This window comes from Schistocerca piceifrons, chromosome 1 (genome assembly GCF_021461385.2).
Source record: "Schistocerca piceifrons isolate TAMUIC-IGC-003096 chromosome 1, iqSchPice1.1, whole genome shotgun sequence".
Classification (NCBI taxonomy): Eukaryota; Metazoa; Arthropoda; class Insecta; order Orthoptera; family Acrididae; genus Schistocerca; species Schistocerca piceifrons.
The window spans coordinates 657,712,673-657,733,222 of NC_060138.1; the positions used below are offsets into that span (position 1 = coordinate 657,712,673).

Consider the following 20,550-nt stretch of genomic DNA (forward strand, 5'->3'; position numbering starts at 1 on the left):
GTTCCTTGAAAAAATTAAGCTGATTCCTATGTTGTCTTGATTGCATTTACTTAAACTTATGGCTTTGTCTTTGGGTTCATAAACATTTTATCTCTTGCTATATTCAGAAACAAAACAGCATATGGCTCACTCAGAGAAGATGATGATCCTTTTTTGAACCATTTGGATTACGAATGATTTTTCACACCCGTCAGTCCTGGTGCATGGCAACTTACATCATCTCCTAAATAAAGCTTGTGGGCAGCTGGGACAGTAGTGTCATCCAGTTGGTTGAAAGTAGTGGTGAATTCTTTTCCTTTACTACCAGTGACTGAAATGTCTTCAACATAACTTCCAAACAATTTTGTAACAACACAGGATTTCTTTCATGGTGAATTCAGTAGAACTTTTTTTGTGCGGGCTGTGGCTTTCTCAAAAGAACTTTCATTATTATATGGAAATGAAGTTTGACTCTGTTTTTCTGTAGTCATTTCCCTTTATTTTCTTTATTTGTGAGTGTTTGACGGCCTCTTCTCTGTTTCTTTGCCTGTTCCTTAATCATGACACGTAAGTAATAACATAATAAGGACCTGTTAATGGGAAACTGCCCACCTCACAGTTGTTTGTGTATTGTCTACTGATCAAAGTAGCATGCTGTTGCCATTAATAGAAAATGGTAAAAATTCAAAATATAGACAATGACCAGTAAGAAAGTGGCAATTTCATATATATTATCAGATCTTTCTGTACTCAAACAAACATATATGTAATGAACCACACAAATATTTTGTGTGGAAATGGTGGGTGGGGTGTTAGAGGAGGCAGAAATGTCCTAAATATGAACTTTCAGGCAACAAACATGCACACAGTTGGCCTATTTCTATAGTTTTGTCATCAGCACTCCCCCCCCCCCCCCCCCCCCCGTTATGTTGTTAACTATTTTAATATGTGTTACTGATATGAATATAATAGAGGGAAACATTCCGCGTGGGAAAAATATATATAAAAACAAAGATCTTTGTTTTTAATGTGTGTTAAGATTGATTCATAATTGTTGTCTATTAACACTGAAATTTGTTTCTAAGATTTACAATAGAGTGGAAGAAAACTCATTGTGCACTAAATATTACACTCTTGATAGTTCATCCGAAATATTGCATGGTAGGTAGTGCTAGAGTACTGCAGTTCTTAGCTGATTACGTAGTGAACTTAGTGCAGTTTATTTATCAGGGTGAAACATAAGCCTAAGTTAACAAAGCCCTTCAGTTATTTTCCTGAGATTATTATTATTATTATTATTATTATTATTTTATCATCATCATCTCTACTCAAGACTCTTTTATTCTAATTTCAGAATTATTTATTTTTAGATTTTTAAAAGTGCATTAACACATTGCCTTTCGTCTCCAATAAGTTTGATTGTCTACGTCACTTCGAATTAATGACACTGTGTATGACATTAATGCAACCATTTACATGTCTTACATACGTCTTAAAACAGAACATCTTTTAAAGTTGTAATATGACTCTAAAATCGACAATGTATTGCAAGACAATTTTTACATGTATGATTATATATACTTATCCAATTATGTAACTATTAATAAATAAAGTTCTAATTTGTGGGCAATTATTCATTTTACTACTCTTTTGAGCAAATATTTTAAAATGGAGATGATGATAGTGGAGTTTCTATTTGTGTAGTAATTAAAGAATTTGGTTGAAATAATACCATCTTTAAATAATTGAATTCCCACATAATGTTAATAATTGTTTATTCTGCTTACAGGACTTAGAAGATATTGCTGAGGAAATGTCACAGAAAACAAACAAATCACGTAAATCTGTAAGCAATGAAAATAGTGTAGCCTCTCCAGGAGTAATCACAAGATCACAGTTGAAACAACTTGCCAATGCCAAATCAGTTCCAGAAGAATACAAACATGTTCTTGGAGAAGCCCAGCCAAATCGAAGAAATCAGAAGCATGGGAAGTCTCTTAATACTGAAAAACTGCCATCTCCACGTAAGCTTTCTGTTACTACAAAGGCCAGAAGAGTATCAAAGAAAGTGAATCAGAAGGAGAAAATACAGAGTTCATCTGAACAAAACAATTCTTTAGAGATAGAAGAAAGCTTCGATGTTGAAATGCGTGATGATGCTGATTTATCTGCAGAAGAAAGTATAGTTAATACTCCAAAATCAGCAGGAAGTGCTGGAGAAAGAGTAAGACCAAAGAATAAAAGAAAGAAGGAAGACAAAGTGGACGAGAGTGCTTTCAATAGTGTGTGTGACAGTAGTTCAGGAGAGCAGGCTACTAGTAAAATGGAATTCAGTGAAGGAGAAAGTGTTGCAACTAAAGAATCAGTCACAGTTCTATCACAAGAAAAAAGTTTTGAGAAAAAGAAGGCAAACCAAGAAGCAGGCATTGATTCAGTGGATTCCAAAACAGATAATATGGAAACAGATAGTAAAAATGATGATGAGAGCTTGCGCTCTGGTAATAAAACTACGTTGAAAAGTTGTGATGTGTATGACAAGAAGAGTGCTGTAGGTAAGAAAATAGGCAGAAAACGTAAAGGATTTTCTAAAATAAGCAGTGCATCAGAAGAAGAAATATTAGACACCATACACCCAAAGGAAAGGGGGAATTCTGCATTGGAGCGAAATAATTCAATATGTGAACCTGTTGACATGTCAATCAGTGAAGACTGCAGTGGAACAGAGAAAATACGGTACCTTTCAAAATCTGCACCGAGCGACTCTGAAGTATCTGAATCACTTGCTGAAAATCATAAAAATTTAGCTCAGGAGGTGTCAATAACTAACAGGAAGACAAAATTATTGAAGAAAGATAAATTATCTGTGAATCAGGGAGCACAAAAATCATCAGAAGTTAGCAGTGCAACAAGCAGCAGTTACAATTCTGGCTATGAAATCACTCCATCAAAATCACTAGTTGTATCTAAAGAGCAGTCTTTGTCTACCAAAACAACAGATTCCGGGATTACTGGCATGGTAGACAGCAATCCATACTGTGATTCTGACAGTTGTACAAGTGACAAACAACAAACGCTTGATGGCACTCAAAAGTTAATAAGTTATCCAGACAACATAACAAAAGAGGAGCAACATAATATTTCTGGAAAAAGCAGTGTCATAAATAGTTCAGGAAGTATTGTGAAAACATCGAGTTTACTGCCACATGAAGGTATTCCTTCATGCAGTGGTGGAAAAACATCAGAAATTAGGCCACCATTTCTCTTACGAATGAGGCCAACAATGAATGAAGAGCCTGTAGACTCTGATTCAGATGCAGAATCTCGTAAAGCTATTATGCTATCTGCACAACGACGTATCGAACAAAATTTGAGCACAACAGATTCAGAAGGGCGTAGATTTTCATCACACCAAACACCAACTTCCAGTTTACCTGATGCTGAAGACTCAGATGATGCACCACCTGAGAGCATGACATTTGAGGCAGGACGGAACACTGCTACAGAATCCTTACGTGATGCTGTTGAAAGCATAAGGCGTGACCGACAGCGACGTAAAGAGAAGAGGAGAGCCAGGCTTGAAAAGTTGCGCCAACAGAAGGAAGAGAAGGTAATTATTAAAGTTTATTATTCAAGTGACAAGCATATTACACCCTACCATACTGGAACTTCTGCAAAACCGTCCACCTGGTTGAACGACTACCATTGAGCAATGGCCAAGAGCAGAGTTGACCACCCTGTGACAGAGCACAACATAATTGACTTTAGTTGTCCCCCTCCCCCAGTACACCACTCCACCTCAGTCCCCACACACCAGCTTCTCACAACTGAGAGATGGGAACTGTCATTGAACACACCCTTCAAATTCACAACCCTTCTGGCGTCAGTCTCTGCTAGCCGGTGTCCTACACCCATTCATGGGTCCACTTTGATTCATTCCACATTCACTACTGATGTCTCACTCGTTCTCAAAATGCAACTGTCAGGTTGCAGTCGAAGAATCCTGGTTGGGAAGGGGAAAAGACTCATCTCATCACTAAGTAAAGAATAATGTGTAATTTTAATGGCACCATAAAAAGTGGTGCCATTTACTTCTGGGTGTCTTCATTTGTAACTTTAATGATGACACCAAATACCCAAAACAGTGGTAAATATACTTTGTCTCAGTACTTCCCGGCATAAAATGTTTTGAAAATGTGATATACAAATGATTTGTTGACTGTAAATTAATCACTTGAGATACTGAAAACATCAGGATGACATTAAAAAAAATACCAATCACAACCCCCACCCCTACCCCACCTGCCCTGGCCTCTTATTTTAAAGATTGACACTACAAGTCTTGATTCAGCATGGGGTTATATACTTTGAGAAACGCCTCTTTAATGTGTTAAAAGCTGCTCTGCCACAGGCCATGTGAGGAAGCAATCATGTTAAAAAGTGGTGGGTGGATTATTAATCGAGTCAAACAGTGAAAACTCCAGGTAGGAATATCAACACTGTAGGAAAATACAGACTGCTACTTATCGTAAAGAAGATAGATCAAGTTGCAAACAGGTGCGATTAGGAGACACTCACATATGGCTTTGGGCCACAACCTTTATTCACACACACACACACACACACACACACACACACACACACACACACACACACACAAAGCAAGCACACTTGACCGCCAACTCCAGCATCTCAGACCAGAATGCCAAGCATGTGAGTATCTTCTAATAGTGCCTGTCTGCAACTTGACATGTCTTCTTTACACTAAATAGCAATCTATCTTTTCCTACATTTGATATTAATCCAGTCATACCTTCTTACTTCATAAGGGTCAGTCTCTTGTGGCAGATGTGGTTTACCAGCTCAAAAAATTGTGTGCTCACTGGACCAATGTAACGAAGTGTGCAAATTATTGTAACATTTAACATGTAGGGAGCAGTGAATGCCCAGTTTTCAGTGAGCAGAAGAAAAAGATCCACTAGAACAAAGTCATGCAGTGAATGCTATACTCAGAGGAAAAGAAAGTGTTTATAACTATATAGTCCACTACTCGCTTAAAATCTTTGACATAATAGTAAAGAACCCATATCCAGCATTAGTGTGGCTCAAATACCTGTAATTACAAATGTAGACACAGTGCTGTGAACATACCTTTGGCATCATTCAGTGCTGAGTGGCCATTGGGCAGAGAAACAAATGTAACCAATATTGATGCATTAGTACTAGTCTCACAAAGAAAAAACTGTTATGTCACAAAATAAGGATTCAACAGAACCTTAAAATAACTGTACCAAAAATATGAAACTATTTTTATCTTATGGTTTCCAACAAATCACAAGAGGAAGTGTCTAATGACTTGAGCAGGACAGGACAGTATATGCACTTCAGCACTGCTACAGTTTTGGTCTCTGGCATTGGTCTATTGATATGCTTTTCACCCTTCTCTCACACTGCTCAGTAGGATGTACAAGGAGCTACCCAAAAACACTGGAATTATTTTTTAAAGGCTGTATATTTTCAAATTCTTTACAAAACAATCTTATACCCTTCAAAATACTCTCCACCACAACTACAGCTTACACTGTTGAAAAATTTTTTGCTGTCATCTTTAGAAATGGCTGACAACTCCTCCCTCATTTCTTTCTTCAGTGTTGTCAAATCATTGTCCTTTCATGCCCCTTTTCATGTGTGGAAATAAGAAAAAGTCACACGGAGCCAGGTCAGGCAAGTAAGGTGCGTGGGATGACAAAACCATGCCAATTTTAGTCAAAAACTGGCTAACGGAGATGGCTGTGTGTGCATTTGCATTGTTGTGGTGGAAGAACTACTCTCTGTCTGCCACAAAGCAGGTCTTTTTTGACAAACACTATTGCGCAGTCTTCTTAAAACAGTTCATCAGTTGTATGTCGACGGTCTATGAGCACAAGCTCTTGAAATTTTTCAATATTTTCATCAATTCAGGCAGTTGATGGACGTTCAGAACAATGCATGTCAACAGTCAACATGTTGCCATTTTTAAATCAAGCAAACCACTCATACACTTGAGTTTTTCCCATTGGTAAGCTGTTTTCAACATTAAAACAGCTGCAGCAGCATTTTTACTGAGCAGGAAACAAAATTTCATATCTGCATTTTGTTAACTTTTAACTTACCATCATAAAAAACAAAACAAGAACAAATCAGCGCTAGCGAAAACAATCACTGCAGCTGAACATAACAAGCTAGGTCAACAACACAGGTGGCACAGCACTGGCAACGAGTTATGCTATATACGCCTAGCGGCAGAAATGCATACTATACAAGTTTCACCCACGGCAGTGTTATTCCAGTTTCTTTGGGTACCCCCTCGTAGTTGATTTTTTGCCCTATAGTGATCACCACTTCTCCATCTGGATACACCTTGTAAATCAAACAGTATCTTAAAGGAGCTGCCAAATTGGATTCTAAGCAAGGTTAACTGGGTGTTAGCGCTTATAGGAATTTTTGACAGTGAATTGATGGATCAGCAGTTAAAGCAGCATGTACAACATCTTCAATAACAACTTTACGAGTCTCCCATTCACGGAGTAACCTTGCTGTTGAGTCACAGGGCCATTCATCATTGGGAGGAATGGTGGTTGAAAGTGAAACGCAAGAAGTTTCCACCAGTAAAGCCAACAATGTGGCTGTACCAAAGAACTTGAAGTTGAATGAAGTCTATTGACGTAGTCTGGTTTGTACACTGCTCTTTGAAATATATTTTCCTCCTTTGGTGAGATGGTCCAACAGCATGTAGCATGTATGAAGTGTGAACATCATTGAACATTTGGAAGAGTGCACCCAATTTACTAATGAGAGGATAATCTACAGTTTGAGTGGAGACCTGCCCTCTATTTAGAGTCATAACAGTAAAGCTGTGAAATGGTTATTAGTTCTTGCATCTCTTCCCAGCTTCTCAAAGCAGTTTCGTGATATGTAGTACATGGTGATAACCTGCAAATTTGGTCAATTTTGCCAACAAAATCTCCACCCCCCCCCCCCCCCCCCCCCCTCCATTTTACCCATTCAGTAGTTTCAGAGCTACAGTTCTTGAAATTTTTGTAAAGTGTTTCAAAAAGTAGAAAAGTAAAGTGTAAATTTTCTGCTAGTTCTTACAAAGTATGTGGCTTCTAAAAGGAAGGAAGGCAGAAAAGTATCTTATAGTTTAATGGGCCATCAGTGACCTCATTTGTGATGGACATTGAGCTTGGATTGGACAGTGAATCACCGTCTAGCTGATATTTAAGTGATCTGGGGCCCCATGGAGAACCTACATCTGGATGGGAATGAGGCCAGTGTGCTAACCACCATACCATTTCACTTAATTTCTTAATGAGGGCTTCACAATGGGTATTACAGAAAAATTGAATAAAACTGTTTTCAGATTAGCAATATATTGTTGATATTCCAACCTGGAGTTTCCATTATTTAATTTTCAAATTAGAGGTAATTTGTTACAATTTGAGTATTATTGATTACAGTACATAAAATACATCTTCAGATAATTCATGTTTAATATGCCATTCAGTCACCACCCCACAGATTTCAACCCCATTACTTTTGCCCAGGTAATAACAGTAGACAGTATTCTAATATTATAAAACTCGATAATTTCTAGTGTTAAATCTCCATATGGCGAGACGTGGTCCATAGATTATTTTATACCTAAAGGGAAGGTTTGATGAATACTGACTTTCAGTTGATAACCTAATAACAAAGCCTTACCTTTTAATATAAAATACTGAGATAAGTGGTTCATTGTATACAGAAAAATTGGAGTATAATGTTCTCTTATAATTATGATACCCAGACAGTAGGCCGAACCCCAGGAAGATCTGCCATTAGCAGTAGGACGTTCATTCATGCAGATGGGTGCTTTGTATTTTACAAAATTTTGTATCTTTCTTTGAGCAGGAATATTCTGACACTATTTGCACTGCTTGTCTTGTACTGCAAAGCAGATAGTCAAAAGATGTTTGTTGTCACCTTCAGACAGTGTGTCTGCATCCAAGATCAGAACATGATATGGAATTGTAATGAACATGCATTGGAGAATGTGATCCCTCCACCATATTCGACATGTTCATCATGTGCTGCCATGAGAACCATTTGACTGGAAGTTGATTATTTGCCCTATAGTGATCACCACTTCTCCATCTGGATACACCTTGTAAATCAAACAGTATCTTAAAGGAGCTGCCAAATTGGATTCTAAGCAAGGTTAACTGGGTGTTAGGGCTTATAGGAATTTTTGACAGTGAATTGATGGATCAGCAGTCAGAAGAAGAACTTAAATGGCCACAATTCTAAACTTTCACTATTTTAAGTATGAAATTATTTTACCAACCAACACGGACTTACATACTACCATGTCAGCTTTGTGAATGATACATTATTCCCAAGTCCTTACCAGCAGCTCAAAGTACACTGGTGTCAGCAACAGCTGTTATTTCTCTGTCGTGTGTCTCATTCACAATATAACCATGCAAACTGTCAACAGATGTCTGTATGATCATGTTGCATGTGGAATATGGCATTTGAGGCAATGGACAACCACGCATCTGGCAAAGAAGGTAGTGCTTGCCGGGTAGTCCCATATCTTCAGTCGCTGTATACACAGTCCCAGATGGTGCAGCGTGGCACAGAGAAGACATTTTCCAGATTCTCTGCAGTGAAGGGCCTAGGAAGAACAGTCACAAACTCATATGGCCCACTGGCATAATGTGAATCATTCTGTTATTTCTGAGGTGTGGCAGCAGTTTATAGAGACCGAGACTGTATCCCAAAGACCAGAGCAGGGCCGACCACGTGTGACATCAGAGAGAGAGTACCATGATTTGGTTGTAAAGACAAGATGGTACCTCTTATAGTACTGCACAGCTACTAGCATCTGGCCACACAGCATTCATTGGACACGTTGTAACGTGGCAAATAGTGTACAGAAGGCTTTGGCCAGAGTGGCCTTTATTGTTAGAGGCCTGCTGTACGTGTATCTCTGAGGCTTCTTCACAGAAGGAAATGTTTGTAGTAGAAGCTTCAAGACGCCACCTGGACGTTTGAATAGTGGGCCAGTGTTCTTTTTGCAAATGAGTCCCAATTTTAACCTGAGAGTGATTATCGATGCCTTCTCATATGGAGGGAATGTGGGACACCATTTGGGGTCCAAACATTGTGGAAAGGAACCAATATCAATCAAGGAGGATCGCTAATGGTGTGGGCAGGGAGTAGACCACTCGACCACCTCTTCTTGAAATTGTATAGGTGAATCAGCAAGGTTAACTGCTGTCAAGTATTACGATGAGATCTTTGGATGTCATGCGTGGTTGTTGATAGGTGCTGTGGGCCTAGACTTGATTTTGATGGACAGTAATGCTCGACCTCATAGAGCACAGGTGGTTGTTGTTTTCTTGGAGATGGAAGATATTGCATGGATGGTGTAGCCAGCACACACTTCTGATTTGAATCCCATAGAGCACGTCTGGGATGCACTAGGGGCACAGGTTGCGACCACCAACCACTCTCGAAGACTTGAGAGCAGCTCTTCTGGGAGAATGGGTGTTACTGCCAAAACATGAGATTGATGGCATCATTCACAGCATGCACTGTCGTTGTCAGACCTGTATTGCTGCCATAGGTGGTCACACATTAACCAGTTGTCAGAATGTATATGCAAATCCATTAAGCTGGGATAAACGAAGAACATTTTTGTCTATGACTATGTATGTTGCAGTTGTTTACAATATGTATTCGTTACATTGCTTCTACTTAACTATGACCTGTTTGTAGTGTTTAGTGGGAAAATAAGTGCAACCTTGAAAAATTTCCATTTGTTGCTTTAATTTTGGACAGCAGTGTGTATGTATTGTATTGTAGGCCATGTGTTGATTGCTTTAAATAAAATTATCTCGTATCCCATTACTGTAATCATTGTAATCAGTTAAATATTTAATTATGACTTGTTTTTTCTTTCCCTCTAGTTAATAAGATTGAAGGAGCGGCTTGCAAGTCAGGAAGATGCCTCTTGTAGCAGCTCAGAGGAATCTGGTTATGAAGATGAAGAGGTCAGGCATTGTAAGTAAATTCAATACCTACCTCATTATAGTGAATGATAATGAAACATACCAGTTGTTGTTGTTGTTGTTGTTGTTATGTGGTCTTCAGTTCTGAGACTGGTTTGATGCAGCTCTCCATGCTACTCTATGCTGTGCAAGCTTCTTCATCTCCCAGTACCTACTGCAGCCTACATCCTTCTGAATCTGCTTAGTGTATTCATCTCTTGGTCTCCCTCTACAATTTTTACCCTCCATGCTGCCCTCCAGTACCAAATTGGTGATCCCTTGATGCCTCAGAACATGTCCTACCGACCGATCCCTTCTTTTAGTCAAGTTGTGCCACAATCTCCTCTTCTCCCCAATTCTATTCAATACCTCCTCATTAGTTAAGTGATCTACCCATCTAATCTTCAGCACTCTTCTGTAGCACCACATTTTGAAAGCTTCTATTCTCTTCTTGTCTAAACTATTTATCATCCATGTTTCACTTCCATACATGGCTACACTCCATACAAATACTTTCAGAAACGACTTCCTGACACTTAAATCAATACTCGATGTTAACAAATTTCTCTTCTTCAGAAACGCTTTCCTTGACATTGCCAATCTATATTTTATATCCTCTCTACTTCGACCATCATCTGTTGTTTTGCTCCCCAAATAACAAAACTCCTTTACTACTTTAAGGGGAGTTGGAATGCCCTATCTCGCCAATGTTAAATTTGCTAACTTTGTGTACCTTTTTCTTTGGAACTATTATCTTCAGAACTTTGAAATTCTGGCAGAGGTTTTCAGCATATATTGTGAGCCCACTGAACTAGAACCAATGTTTTCTTTTTGTTGGTATAGTATTTATGAATTTTTTACCATTAAGCCATTTTTTATTGGAAAAAGTATAACATAAACTTCCCTAGTTCAGAGAATAAGCCAGTTCTTGTCATGATTCTAGTTCAGTGGCCTCTTTGAACTGTTTTGCAGCATTTCTGAAAATTTGAATGTTGTTGGTTGAGTGGTTTATGAGATAAAGGTACATGTAACACTAAAAATGTCAAATGCCAGAAAATGCGATTAAAGTAATTTATTATGAAAATTCACAAATACCTTTTATTCTATTATCAAAAGTGTCCAGCAGAGTAATCAGGGTCATCTTCTAGTTCTTCTTCTTCACCTAGAAGCTTTCTTCTCCTTGCTGCCCTTGCTTTTGTTGTATTAAATTCAGCTGCATACTGAGCCTTCCTTACTCGCACGCTGTCCAGAAGCTGAAGACCTCTGATGGTGTTGATACCAGGAGCAATGCCGAGCCTTGCCATGACCTTTAGCCTACCCATATGACCATCATTGAATGAAATAACAGCATCACTGACTCCCCATTTCAATGTTTTTATCCCAACAAATACATTCTTAGGTACACGAGTCCAAATGAGGTTGTTGAACGACTCGTTTTGATTCTGGGTACAACCATGAAGACATTTTCGCAGAAGATCAGGATGCCCCAAGTCTCTATATATTGGTTTAATTACTTCCATAACAGCCAATGGAATATAATTTTTATGGTGATAAGGATCCCCAGTAGCTTGAGATTTTCTATAATTGCACCATGACTGAGGACCATCTGGACAAGCAAAATGTTGAGGATTATCATCAGTTGATGATCGATGTAAATATGTGGCCCATACAGCTTGTCTCATTTCCTGCAAATTATTTGCATTATTTCTTATTGCCATACCATAGTATTGTTGTAATTCATTTATAATTTTATCTGACAGGCGACCTCTAATGGTTTTACCATCTGACAAAATTTTGTCCTTCAGATTCTGTTTCAGTTTCCTTAGACGAGTGCCCATTCGTTTCTGAACATGACCGACACATTCTAGTTTAGTTATTGTCTTATTGACATATGGCATGGATTCTGTAACACTTTTGTATGCCTTGGAGTCCCCATCTCCAAGGAATTTTGTGTAAAATACTCCCCGTTCTTTTTCTGATCTGCTAAACATTTTCACAGCAGCGGCAGCCTCCATGCCTCCACTCGTACCTTCATAATTCTTGCTACATATGTGAGCTGCTTCTATCTTACCAGATGCACAATGGTAACAATGTTTAGTGAGCACTTCATAGTCCAAAACTTTACCGCTGTCCACACTAGTAACAGTAGCAACAGCATTTTTGGATGTGTGACCCCTTTTCTGCCAGGTTCCATCAAAAGCAACAGGGATATCTGGGTTTCCTTCATTTATATATTTTGCTTCACTGGCAGCAGCTTTCATTGATAAATCTGCTACAGACTGAACAGCATCTCCTATCACTTCAGTGTAATTGTCAATTTTAGCAGGTGGAGGTGGAAGATTCATTATGGCACAAAATGTTTGAGCAGCAGTATGTCCTTTACCAATTGCTCTCATTGCATACATTAGCCTGATATTACTCTCAAACAAATTGCTACTGCATGTTTTAGAGCTCCAAAAACAGGTCTCATTTTCACAACTGGCACAAACTATAGCAATTTTGCAGGAAAGTCCTATAGATTTTGTTATGTTCATATCAAAAGAACCTCCACAAAGATTACAACACAAACATTTCTTCATAAACTCAGTAAAAACAGGAAAGTCGACTAAAACATATTGTTCATTAGAAGCTTCATCTGTAATTTCACTTGCACAGTTTGATAACTTCTTTTTGATGCACTGGTGGGCGTGTCTCCTTCACACATCTCAGCTGTACAAACGTCAGAACTTTCACCAGCATCAACAGGTGCTGAAGCAGAATCACTTGAACAAACGTTATTTGTAAATCTATTACCGCGAAACTTTCGCTTTTTAAATAATGATGCACTCCTAGGCATCGTAGAAACTACGCACTCACCACTGAAAGTCAAAACAAGACAGATAACAAACTCCAAATGAGCGACAAACTAAACTCGAGGCTCAAAACAAACACTCACAGATCAAAAACTGAACAATAAACACAGCTAGTCGTAAAAACAATGGTACCTATGGAAGGATCAAAGATTCTACAACTGAAGAGTGAAATCCACAGCCTTCTATATGTAATGTTTTCGGAAATGCGAAGATTTAAATGTGTACAAATCACAAGATGGGTAACTTTGCTGGGCGCACATGTAATTTTGAAAAATTAAATAAAAATACTTCCAATTGGAATTTCTTAACAAATTTTGCACCATTTTAAGCAGAAAATTTCAAATTAAGTTATAAGGTTAAAAACTGAAAATGTGAATTTTTTCCATTTTCCGGCATTCCAACTCCCCTTAAGTGTCTCATTTCCTAATCTAATTCCCTTAGCATCACCCGACTTAATTCGACTACATTCCATTATCCTCGTTTTGCTTTTGTTGATGTTCATCTTATACCAGTAGAACAATCTGAACAATAGGAGTGCTTTTGTTTCTTCAGTTGTAACAATACATAAATTATCATGTATTATGTTTTAAATATGAAAGAGATATTAAGGAACTACTTTTAATCGGGATGTGCCCACTTTCGTAACGAATGACTTGTACGTCTGTTTTTTCCATGTATATTTAATGGTTTTGTCTACTCATTGTTAAAACCGAAAGTAAGTCACAAACATTTAGGCACCTAGAAAAAACTTCAACACAGAACATCACAAACATTTTGTTCATCACATTCTATAGGCCGTGTCACATGTCTAGGTCCATACTTTCTTCCATAAGAATTGTTGCTGCACTACATAATCTGTATTAGGTTTTTGCACTTTTCTCTGCATCAGCGTCATGAAAAGATGCTGATTCACTATTTACTTCCTGACTGGAGACATGTCAGCTACATTTATATGAAGATATTGTTCTCTTTTGAAGGCTTAGTCCCAAGCCATGCTAATCTTTCACAGAAACAATAAAAACAGTTTCAAAGAGATGTTGAAAAATGCAGCTGTAAACATGTCCTTTGTATTGTTTTGGAGAACATTGTAATAACACAAGCAGACATAGGACATCTCTGCCCAGACTCTTTGCCTTTTAATATGTCTGCTTGTGTCTGTATATGTGTGGATGGATATGTGTGTGTGTGCGAGTGTATACCCGTCCTTTTTCCCCCCTAAGGTAAGTCTTTCCGCTCCCGGGATTGGAATAACTCCTTACCCTCTCCTTTAAAACCCACATCCTTTCGTCTTTCCCTCTCCTTCCCTCTTTCCTGACGAAGCAACCGTTGGTTGCGAAAGCTAGAATTTTGTGTGTATGTTTGTGTTTGTTTGTGTGTCTATCGACCTGCCAGCACTTTCGTTTGGTAAGTCACATCATCTTTGTTTTTAGAATACTACATCCACAACTTTCACCTCGTTTGAAGGGGACATGAAGAGTCCAAGTGACAAGCGAGAAAGCTCTGTCAATTATAAGCCTGTCCTCCTCCAACCACTCAGTATGATTTGTGGGGACACATGCTTTATGCCAGGATTGGTCTGTTCAGCCACTGGAAACACATTCATAAGTTGAGTTGAAATGCTCATTCTATGCAGGAAGATATTTGCATGCTTGGTTTTGAGTTGTAGCTGACGATGATGAGTGGAGAAGGAAACAAAAAGGGATGGGGGGTTTAAACCTCAAAATCTCTACACCAGAGCTCAGCTAAAATAAAATTACATTAAGATGCACACTAAGATATTATATAAATATACTGTAGTAAGTCATAAGTAGGGCCCGGATTTTAATTACCTAAAAACAGTGAAATATGCAAGCATTTATGACCTAAAACTTACATAAATATGACCTTAAAAAATAAAATATGACTGATAGAAGTTTATTTAAAGCATTCTTGTTTGTTTATTTAATTTTTCATTCACCATAACATAATACAAAATCCACTTATCAAAATATTGAAGTATAGTTTTTCTTTCTGTAGGGTTTGTGGCTAATTTGCACCAATTTTTTGAATGTCTGAATGTTTTATTATCTAAATACAAAGAACAGAGAAAAGATCAATGTTTTTATATCTACATAGTATTTAAAGCGTTTCACATTATTTAATATTGCATGTCAGCAAAGTTGCACTGGATCAAAAGGTGCATTTTTAGGTTTTCCATTGTCAAAGATCTACGTTTGTCACTGAGGATAGTTTTGTCCCTGGAAAAACTCCTCTCCACTTCACAAGACGTCACTGGAGTGTATTTGAAGGCAGCCAGGTCACTGGAGTTCAGCTTTGTTTCAGTATGTTCAAAAGTTGCGGCATTCCCTGACAGACTGTCACTAATTTTGCACAGTGTAGAATGTCCAGGATTCCATTGGAGTACACTTTGCAATTTGGTTTTCACTTTGTCAGCGACATGACCACGAGCTCGACCCAACTCATTCTGCACATGTTGCACGATACTCAAGACCTCACATAGCTGAGTGCCAACAGCTTCCAGTCGTTTGATGGCTTTTGATATCACTGAAAAATTGGCATTGATGTATGCCAAGTTTCGAGACAATGTATCTGTTAAAACTTCTTTCACAATTTTGATAGCACTTGATTCATCGCTATCAAGCTCACAGAAGATTGTCTTTATTTGGGGGTAGTTGGTGCAATAATACTCTGCAGCATTAAGCCAAGAACCCCATTGTGTAAGAACAGGTTTAGGTGGGAGGGGCGTTGAAGGTGCTTGTTCCTTGAATTTCTGCACTCGTAGCGGAGCCTTCACATAGATTTTCTTGCCACAGGAAATTAATTTATCCAAGTCAGGGTAATTTGATTTCACCTCTTCGGCAACTCTGTGCAATGCATGTACAAGACAAGTGGCGTGCACCATACTTTGGCTGCTTTAGCCGTATATGAAGCACCATCCGGCCACAGTAGCTTCAGAGAGTTGTCAAACAGAATAGCAATCGTCGAATTGTTTACTCTATCGAGAGCTTCATCTCCAGGGCCATCAACTTTTAGAACACCAACAACAACATTTGCAATATATCGCCCACTAATATCCATAGCTTAATCTTATCGACAGCCAGATCTTTTGCTCAGCAATAGTAATTCGTATTTTGTTGAGCACACATTGTAGCATACGGATAAATAGTTCTTTCTCAGTGTAGATTCATCTGGAACTGGATGTGTTGTGTAGTTCACCAAGAACCGTCTGAAGTGTGGATTCTTCAGCTTTTCCAATGGGATGTTGCAGGGCACCATCATCTCGCACAAATCCTTGCACGGTTGGTGATTGACCTGTCTGTTCAAATAACAGCGTTTGCCTGCTGTTATTTTCAGCACTTCGTTTCACACAGCTGCTGTGTTTAGCGGTATTGCAGTGTTGTTGCACATTAAAGTGCTTTTCTGCACTAACTTTAATTTCACGCAGTTTACAAAATAATATTTTCCCGTCAGTACTAAAGAACTTCTCTCCAAATTCTTGAAAATATTCTTGCAACTTCACGCTGTAGGAGCACTTTGTTTTGTTGAACAAGGCAACGGCTGTAGTCAAACTGGTTACTGGGAACACCTGTGTGACTGCGATGACTATTATGGCAGAAGCCGCCTTTGTTGGCTCTGAGAGCGTATTGTCGACTCTGCGCAACAATGTTTTATTTTCGCCAAATGACTGTTGTGGTACACCGATTTTCTGCTACAGTCCTGAGAAATAATTGTACTAATTTATCTGTTTATCTTTCATAATAGCACATTAAATATTGTCTCATGAGCAACATATTCATTTTCGTATTCGTGTGTCCCTTAAGATACGAGAAAAATATGACCTATTACATTAAAAGTAAGCTGCAATATGACCTACTACTAAAATTTGTTGAAATATGACTTTAAATGCACAATCAAAATATATTTTTCGACACTAAAATGACTAAATTTGTGTATAAATTGTTCTAAAATTCACCCTATAGTTCAGAAAAAAATATGACTTGTCATTAAAATCCGGGCCCTAGTCATAAGGCACCAGAGACGTGTAAGCATAGCTCAGTTCAAATCGCAATCTGGTAATCACATTTTAGAATTGAGAACTTCTTAAACAGACTACAGTTACTTGCTTTCCTCAACATTTCCCAACCAAAGTAGTGCTGAGTTTCTTATTTATGACAGACAATCAGTGTATGCTTTTTCTTCTTTAATATATAAATGGCAAAATTTGCTTCATTTTTGCAATAACAGTATAACAATATCATTAGATGATGGTAACATTTTCACTGTTGCTGTAAGTAAATTACCATGTGATACTTCTTACTGGCAGTGTGCTGCGCCATTTTGTTTTGGATTCTGTAACGGCATGATGGCATGTTGATTTCAGTGTGTACTTGGACAACTGACATTTACCTGCAAACAAACAAAAATTGTGGAAATTTGCTTTCCCTGTGCATAGATTGTTCCATAAAATTTCTGGCAATCTGGCAGATGTGTGTAACTTGCTGCCATAACATAAGTGTTGCTTGCCATATGCTGTCACTAGATTCTCTCAGTCGTGTGAAGTTAGCATCCCTTTTTCGAGAAATATACATTTTTTTCATAGTTCTTGATAGATGTGCCATAGTTCTAGAGTTCTTCGTACAAAATTTCAATAGTTCTACAGAATTTGGCGAAAAAAAAACAATATTCGAAAAAAATATCGTATCGAAAAAATTCTTTGTCGATTTTCGCAAAATGTAAATAAGTACAAGAGTTCTGAGCACAGTTCTGAACAGAGCTCCAAGAGTTCGATCGAAAATCTAAGTAACATTTTTTTGTGCAGCTAATAGTTTACGAGATAATTGCGTTTTAATGAGAAAATCTTTTCACTTACTGTGAAGTTGGCACCCTTTTTTTCAGAAATAGTAATTTTTTTCAGAGTTCTTGATAGATATGCTATAGTTCTAGAGTTCTTTGTACAAAATTTCAATAGTTCTGCAGAATTTAGCAAAGAAAACAACAATACTCGAAAAACTTTTCGTATAGAAAACATTCTCTGTCAATTTTCGCAAAAATTAAACTCGTAGAACAGTTCTGAGGACAGTTCTGAACAGAACCCCAAGAGCTCTATCGAAAATTCCAACAACATTTCTCTAGGGCGATAATAGTTTATGAGATAAATTGATTTAATGTGGAACACACTTTCTCTACAGAAAATATAAACATATTCGTACAACAGTTCTGATGATAGTTCTGGACAACACGTGAAGAGTTCTATCGAAAATCCTAGTAGCATTTTTTTGTGCAGGTAATAGTTTAAGAGGTAATTGCAACTTAATTAAGAACTCCATAAGAGCTCGTACTGTGAAGCTGGCACCCTTTTTTTCAGAAATATATATTTTTTTCAGGGTTCTTGATAGATAAGTCATAGTTCTAGAGTTCTTTGTACAAAATTTCAATAGTTCTGCAGAATTTAGCGAAGAAAACAACAGTACTCGTAAAAATTGTGGTGTAGAAACCATTTTTTGTCGATTTTCGCGAAAAGTAAATTCATACAACAGTTCTGAGGACAGTTCTGAACAGAGCCCTGATAGTTCTATCGAAAATCCAAATAACATTTTTTTGTGCAGGTAATAGTTTGCGAGATAATTGCAATTTAAGGAGAAAATCTTTTCACTTACTGTGAAGTTGGCACCCTTTCTTTCAGAAATGTATATTTTTTTCAGAGTTCTTGATAGTTTGGCATAGTTCTAGAGTTCTTTGTACAAAATTTGAATAGTTTTGCAGAATTTAAAGAAGAAAACAATACTCGAAAAAAATTTCGTACAGCAAACATTCTTTATTAATTTTCCCAAAAACTAAATTCGTACAACAGTTCCGAGGGCAGTTCTGAACAGAACCCCAATAGTTCTATCGAATATCCTAATAATAGTTTTTTGTGCAGCTAATAGGTTATGAGATAATTGAAATTTAAGGAGGAAACCTCTTCACTTACTGTGAAGTTGGCACCCTTTTTTCTCAGAAATATATATTTTTTCAGAGTTCTTGATAGAAATGCCATAGTTCTAGAATTCTTTGCACAAAATTTTAATAGTCCTGCTGAATTTAGCGAAGAAAACAACAATACTCGAAAAAATTTTCGTATCGAAAACATTCTTTGTCAATGTTGGCAAAAAGTAAATTCGTACAACAGTTCTGAACAGAACACTAGGAGCTCTATCAAAAATCCTAATAACATCTTTTTGTGGCGATGATAGTTTATACTGTAGCTGCTTCGATATTAGACCCACTGTCTCCACAGAAAAAAATAAATTCGTAAAATAGTTTTGATGAACAGTTCTGGATAACAGCCCAAGACTTCTATCGATAATCATAATAACAATTTTTGTGGTTATAATAGTTTGTAAGATAATTGATTAATTGTGGGGCTTATTTACTCTACAAAAAAATTATGTCTATTCGTACGTTCTGGTGACAGCTCTGGATAGCATTGTAAGCGTTCTATCGAAAATACTAGTAACATATTCTGTGCAGGTAATTGTTTACGTAGTAACTGCGTTTAATAAGGAATGCTTATGAGCCTTTCCTGTGAAGTTTGCACACCTTTTATGAGAAATATACATTTTTTCATAGTTCTTGATACGTATGCAATAGTTCTAGATTTCCGTGCTCAAAACACGAATAGTTCTCTAGAATTTCGGGAAGAAAACAATAACTCGGCAAAAATTTTGGTATGGTACAAAATTATTTGTCAGTTTGGGAAAAATAAATTTGTATAACTGTTCTGTTGGCAGTTCTGGGTAGCACCCGAAGAGTTGTATTGAACATGATAAGAACATTTTTGTGGCGATAATAGTTTATACGATAATTGTTTTAATCTGATACTCACTTTCTCTACGAAAGCAAAATTCGTAGAATAGTTCTGATGACAGTTCTGAATAGCACCCACAGAGTTCTACCAAAAACTATAACAACATTTTTTGTGACGATGACGTTATATGAGATAATTAATGTGGGACTCACTTTTGTCATGTAAAAGTAATAAATTCGTACAAAAGGTCTGATGGCATTTCTTAATAGGACCCTAAGAGTTCTACGGAAAACTGTAATAACATTTTTTGTGGGGATAACAGTTAATGAGATAATATCATTTACGAGAGACCCACTTGGTCTACATTATACCTCATAACATTTTTATGGTGCCAATAGATTATGAAATAGATTGTGTGTTCACTCTGCAGTGGGTGTGCGCCGATGTGAAACTTACTGGCAGATAAACTGTGTGCCCGACCGGGTCTCTAACCCCAGGCTGTGACGAAGAAATATTGTCATAATATCCTTTCTTCCAGGAGTGCTACTTCCGCAATTTTCGTAGGACAACTTCTGCGAAATTGGGAACGCAGGAGATGAGGTGCTGCTGGAAGTACAGCTATGAGGACGGATCGTAAATTCTCTCTTTTATTTTGGAAAACCGAAAACCCGGATTTATATTCTGCTAAATACAAAAAGTCTAAATGTTCAGCACTGTACAAATGCCAGTACACCTTCTTCAGACTGACTGTAGTAACTGTAGGTGGAAGCGTGGGATGTGCACGCTTAGATGATTTAAAGAGAGAAGGGTCGTCAGTGCAAAACAAACAGATGGCTGAGAGAGAAGATACATTCACACG

General features: G+C 37.6%; 1 protein-coding gene across 3 annotated transcripts in view; it reads left to right on the forward strand.

The window, feature by feature from the left end:
- LOC124805403 (SAFB-like transcription modulator) overlaps window positions 1–20,550 on the forward strand; it is a 158,943-nt gene that overhangs the window by 113,904 nt on the left and 24,489 nt on the right. For all 3 annotated transcript variants that reach the window (XM_047265967.1, XM_047265975.1, XM_047265980.1), the window contains 2 exons: window positions 1,769–3,586; window positions 9,972–10,065. In XM_047265967.1, the coding sequence (XP_047121923.1) occupies window positions 1,769–3,586; window positions 9,972–10,065 (1,912 nt within the window). The remainder of the gene's footprint in view (window positions 1–1,768; window positions 3,587–9,971; window positions 10,066–20,550) is intronic.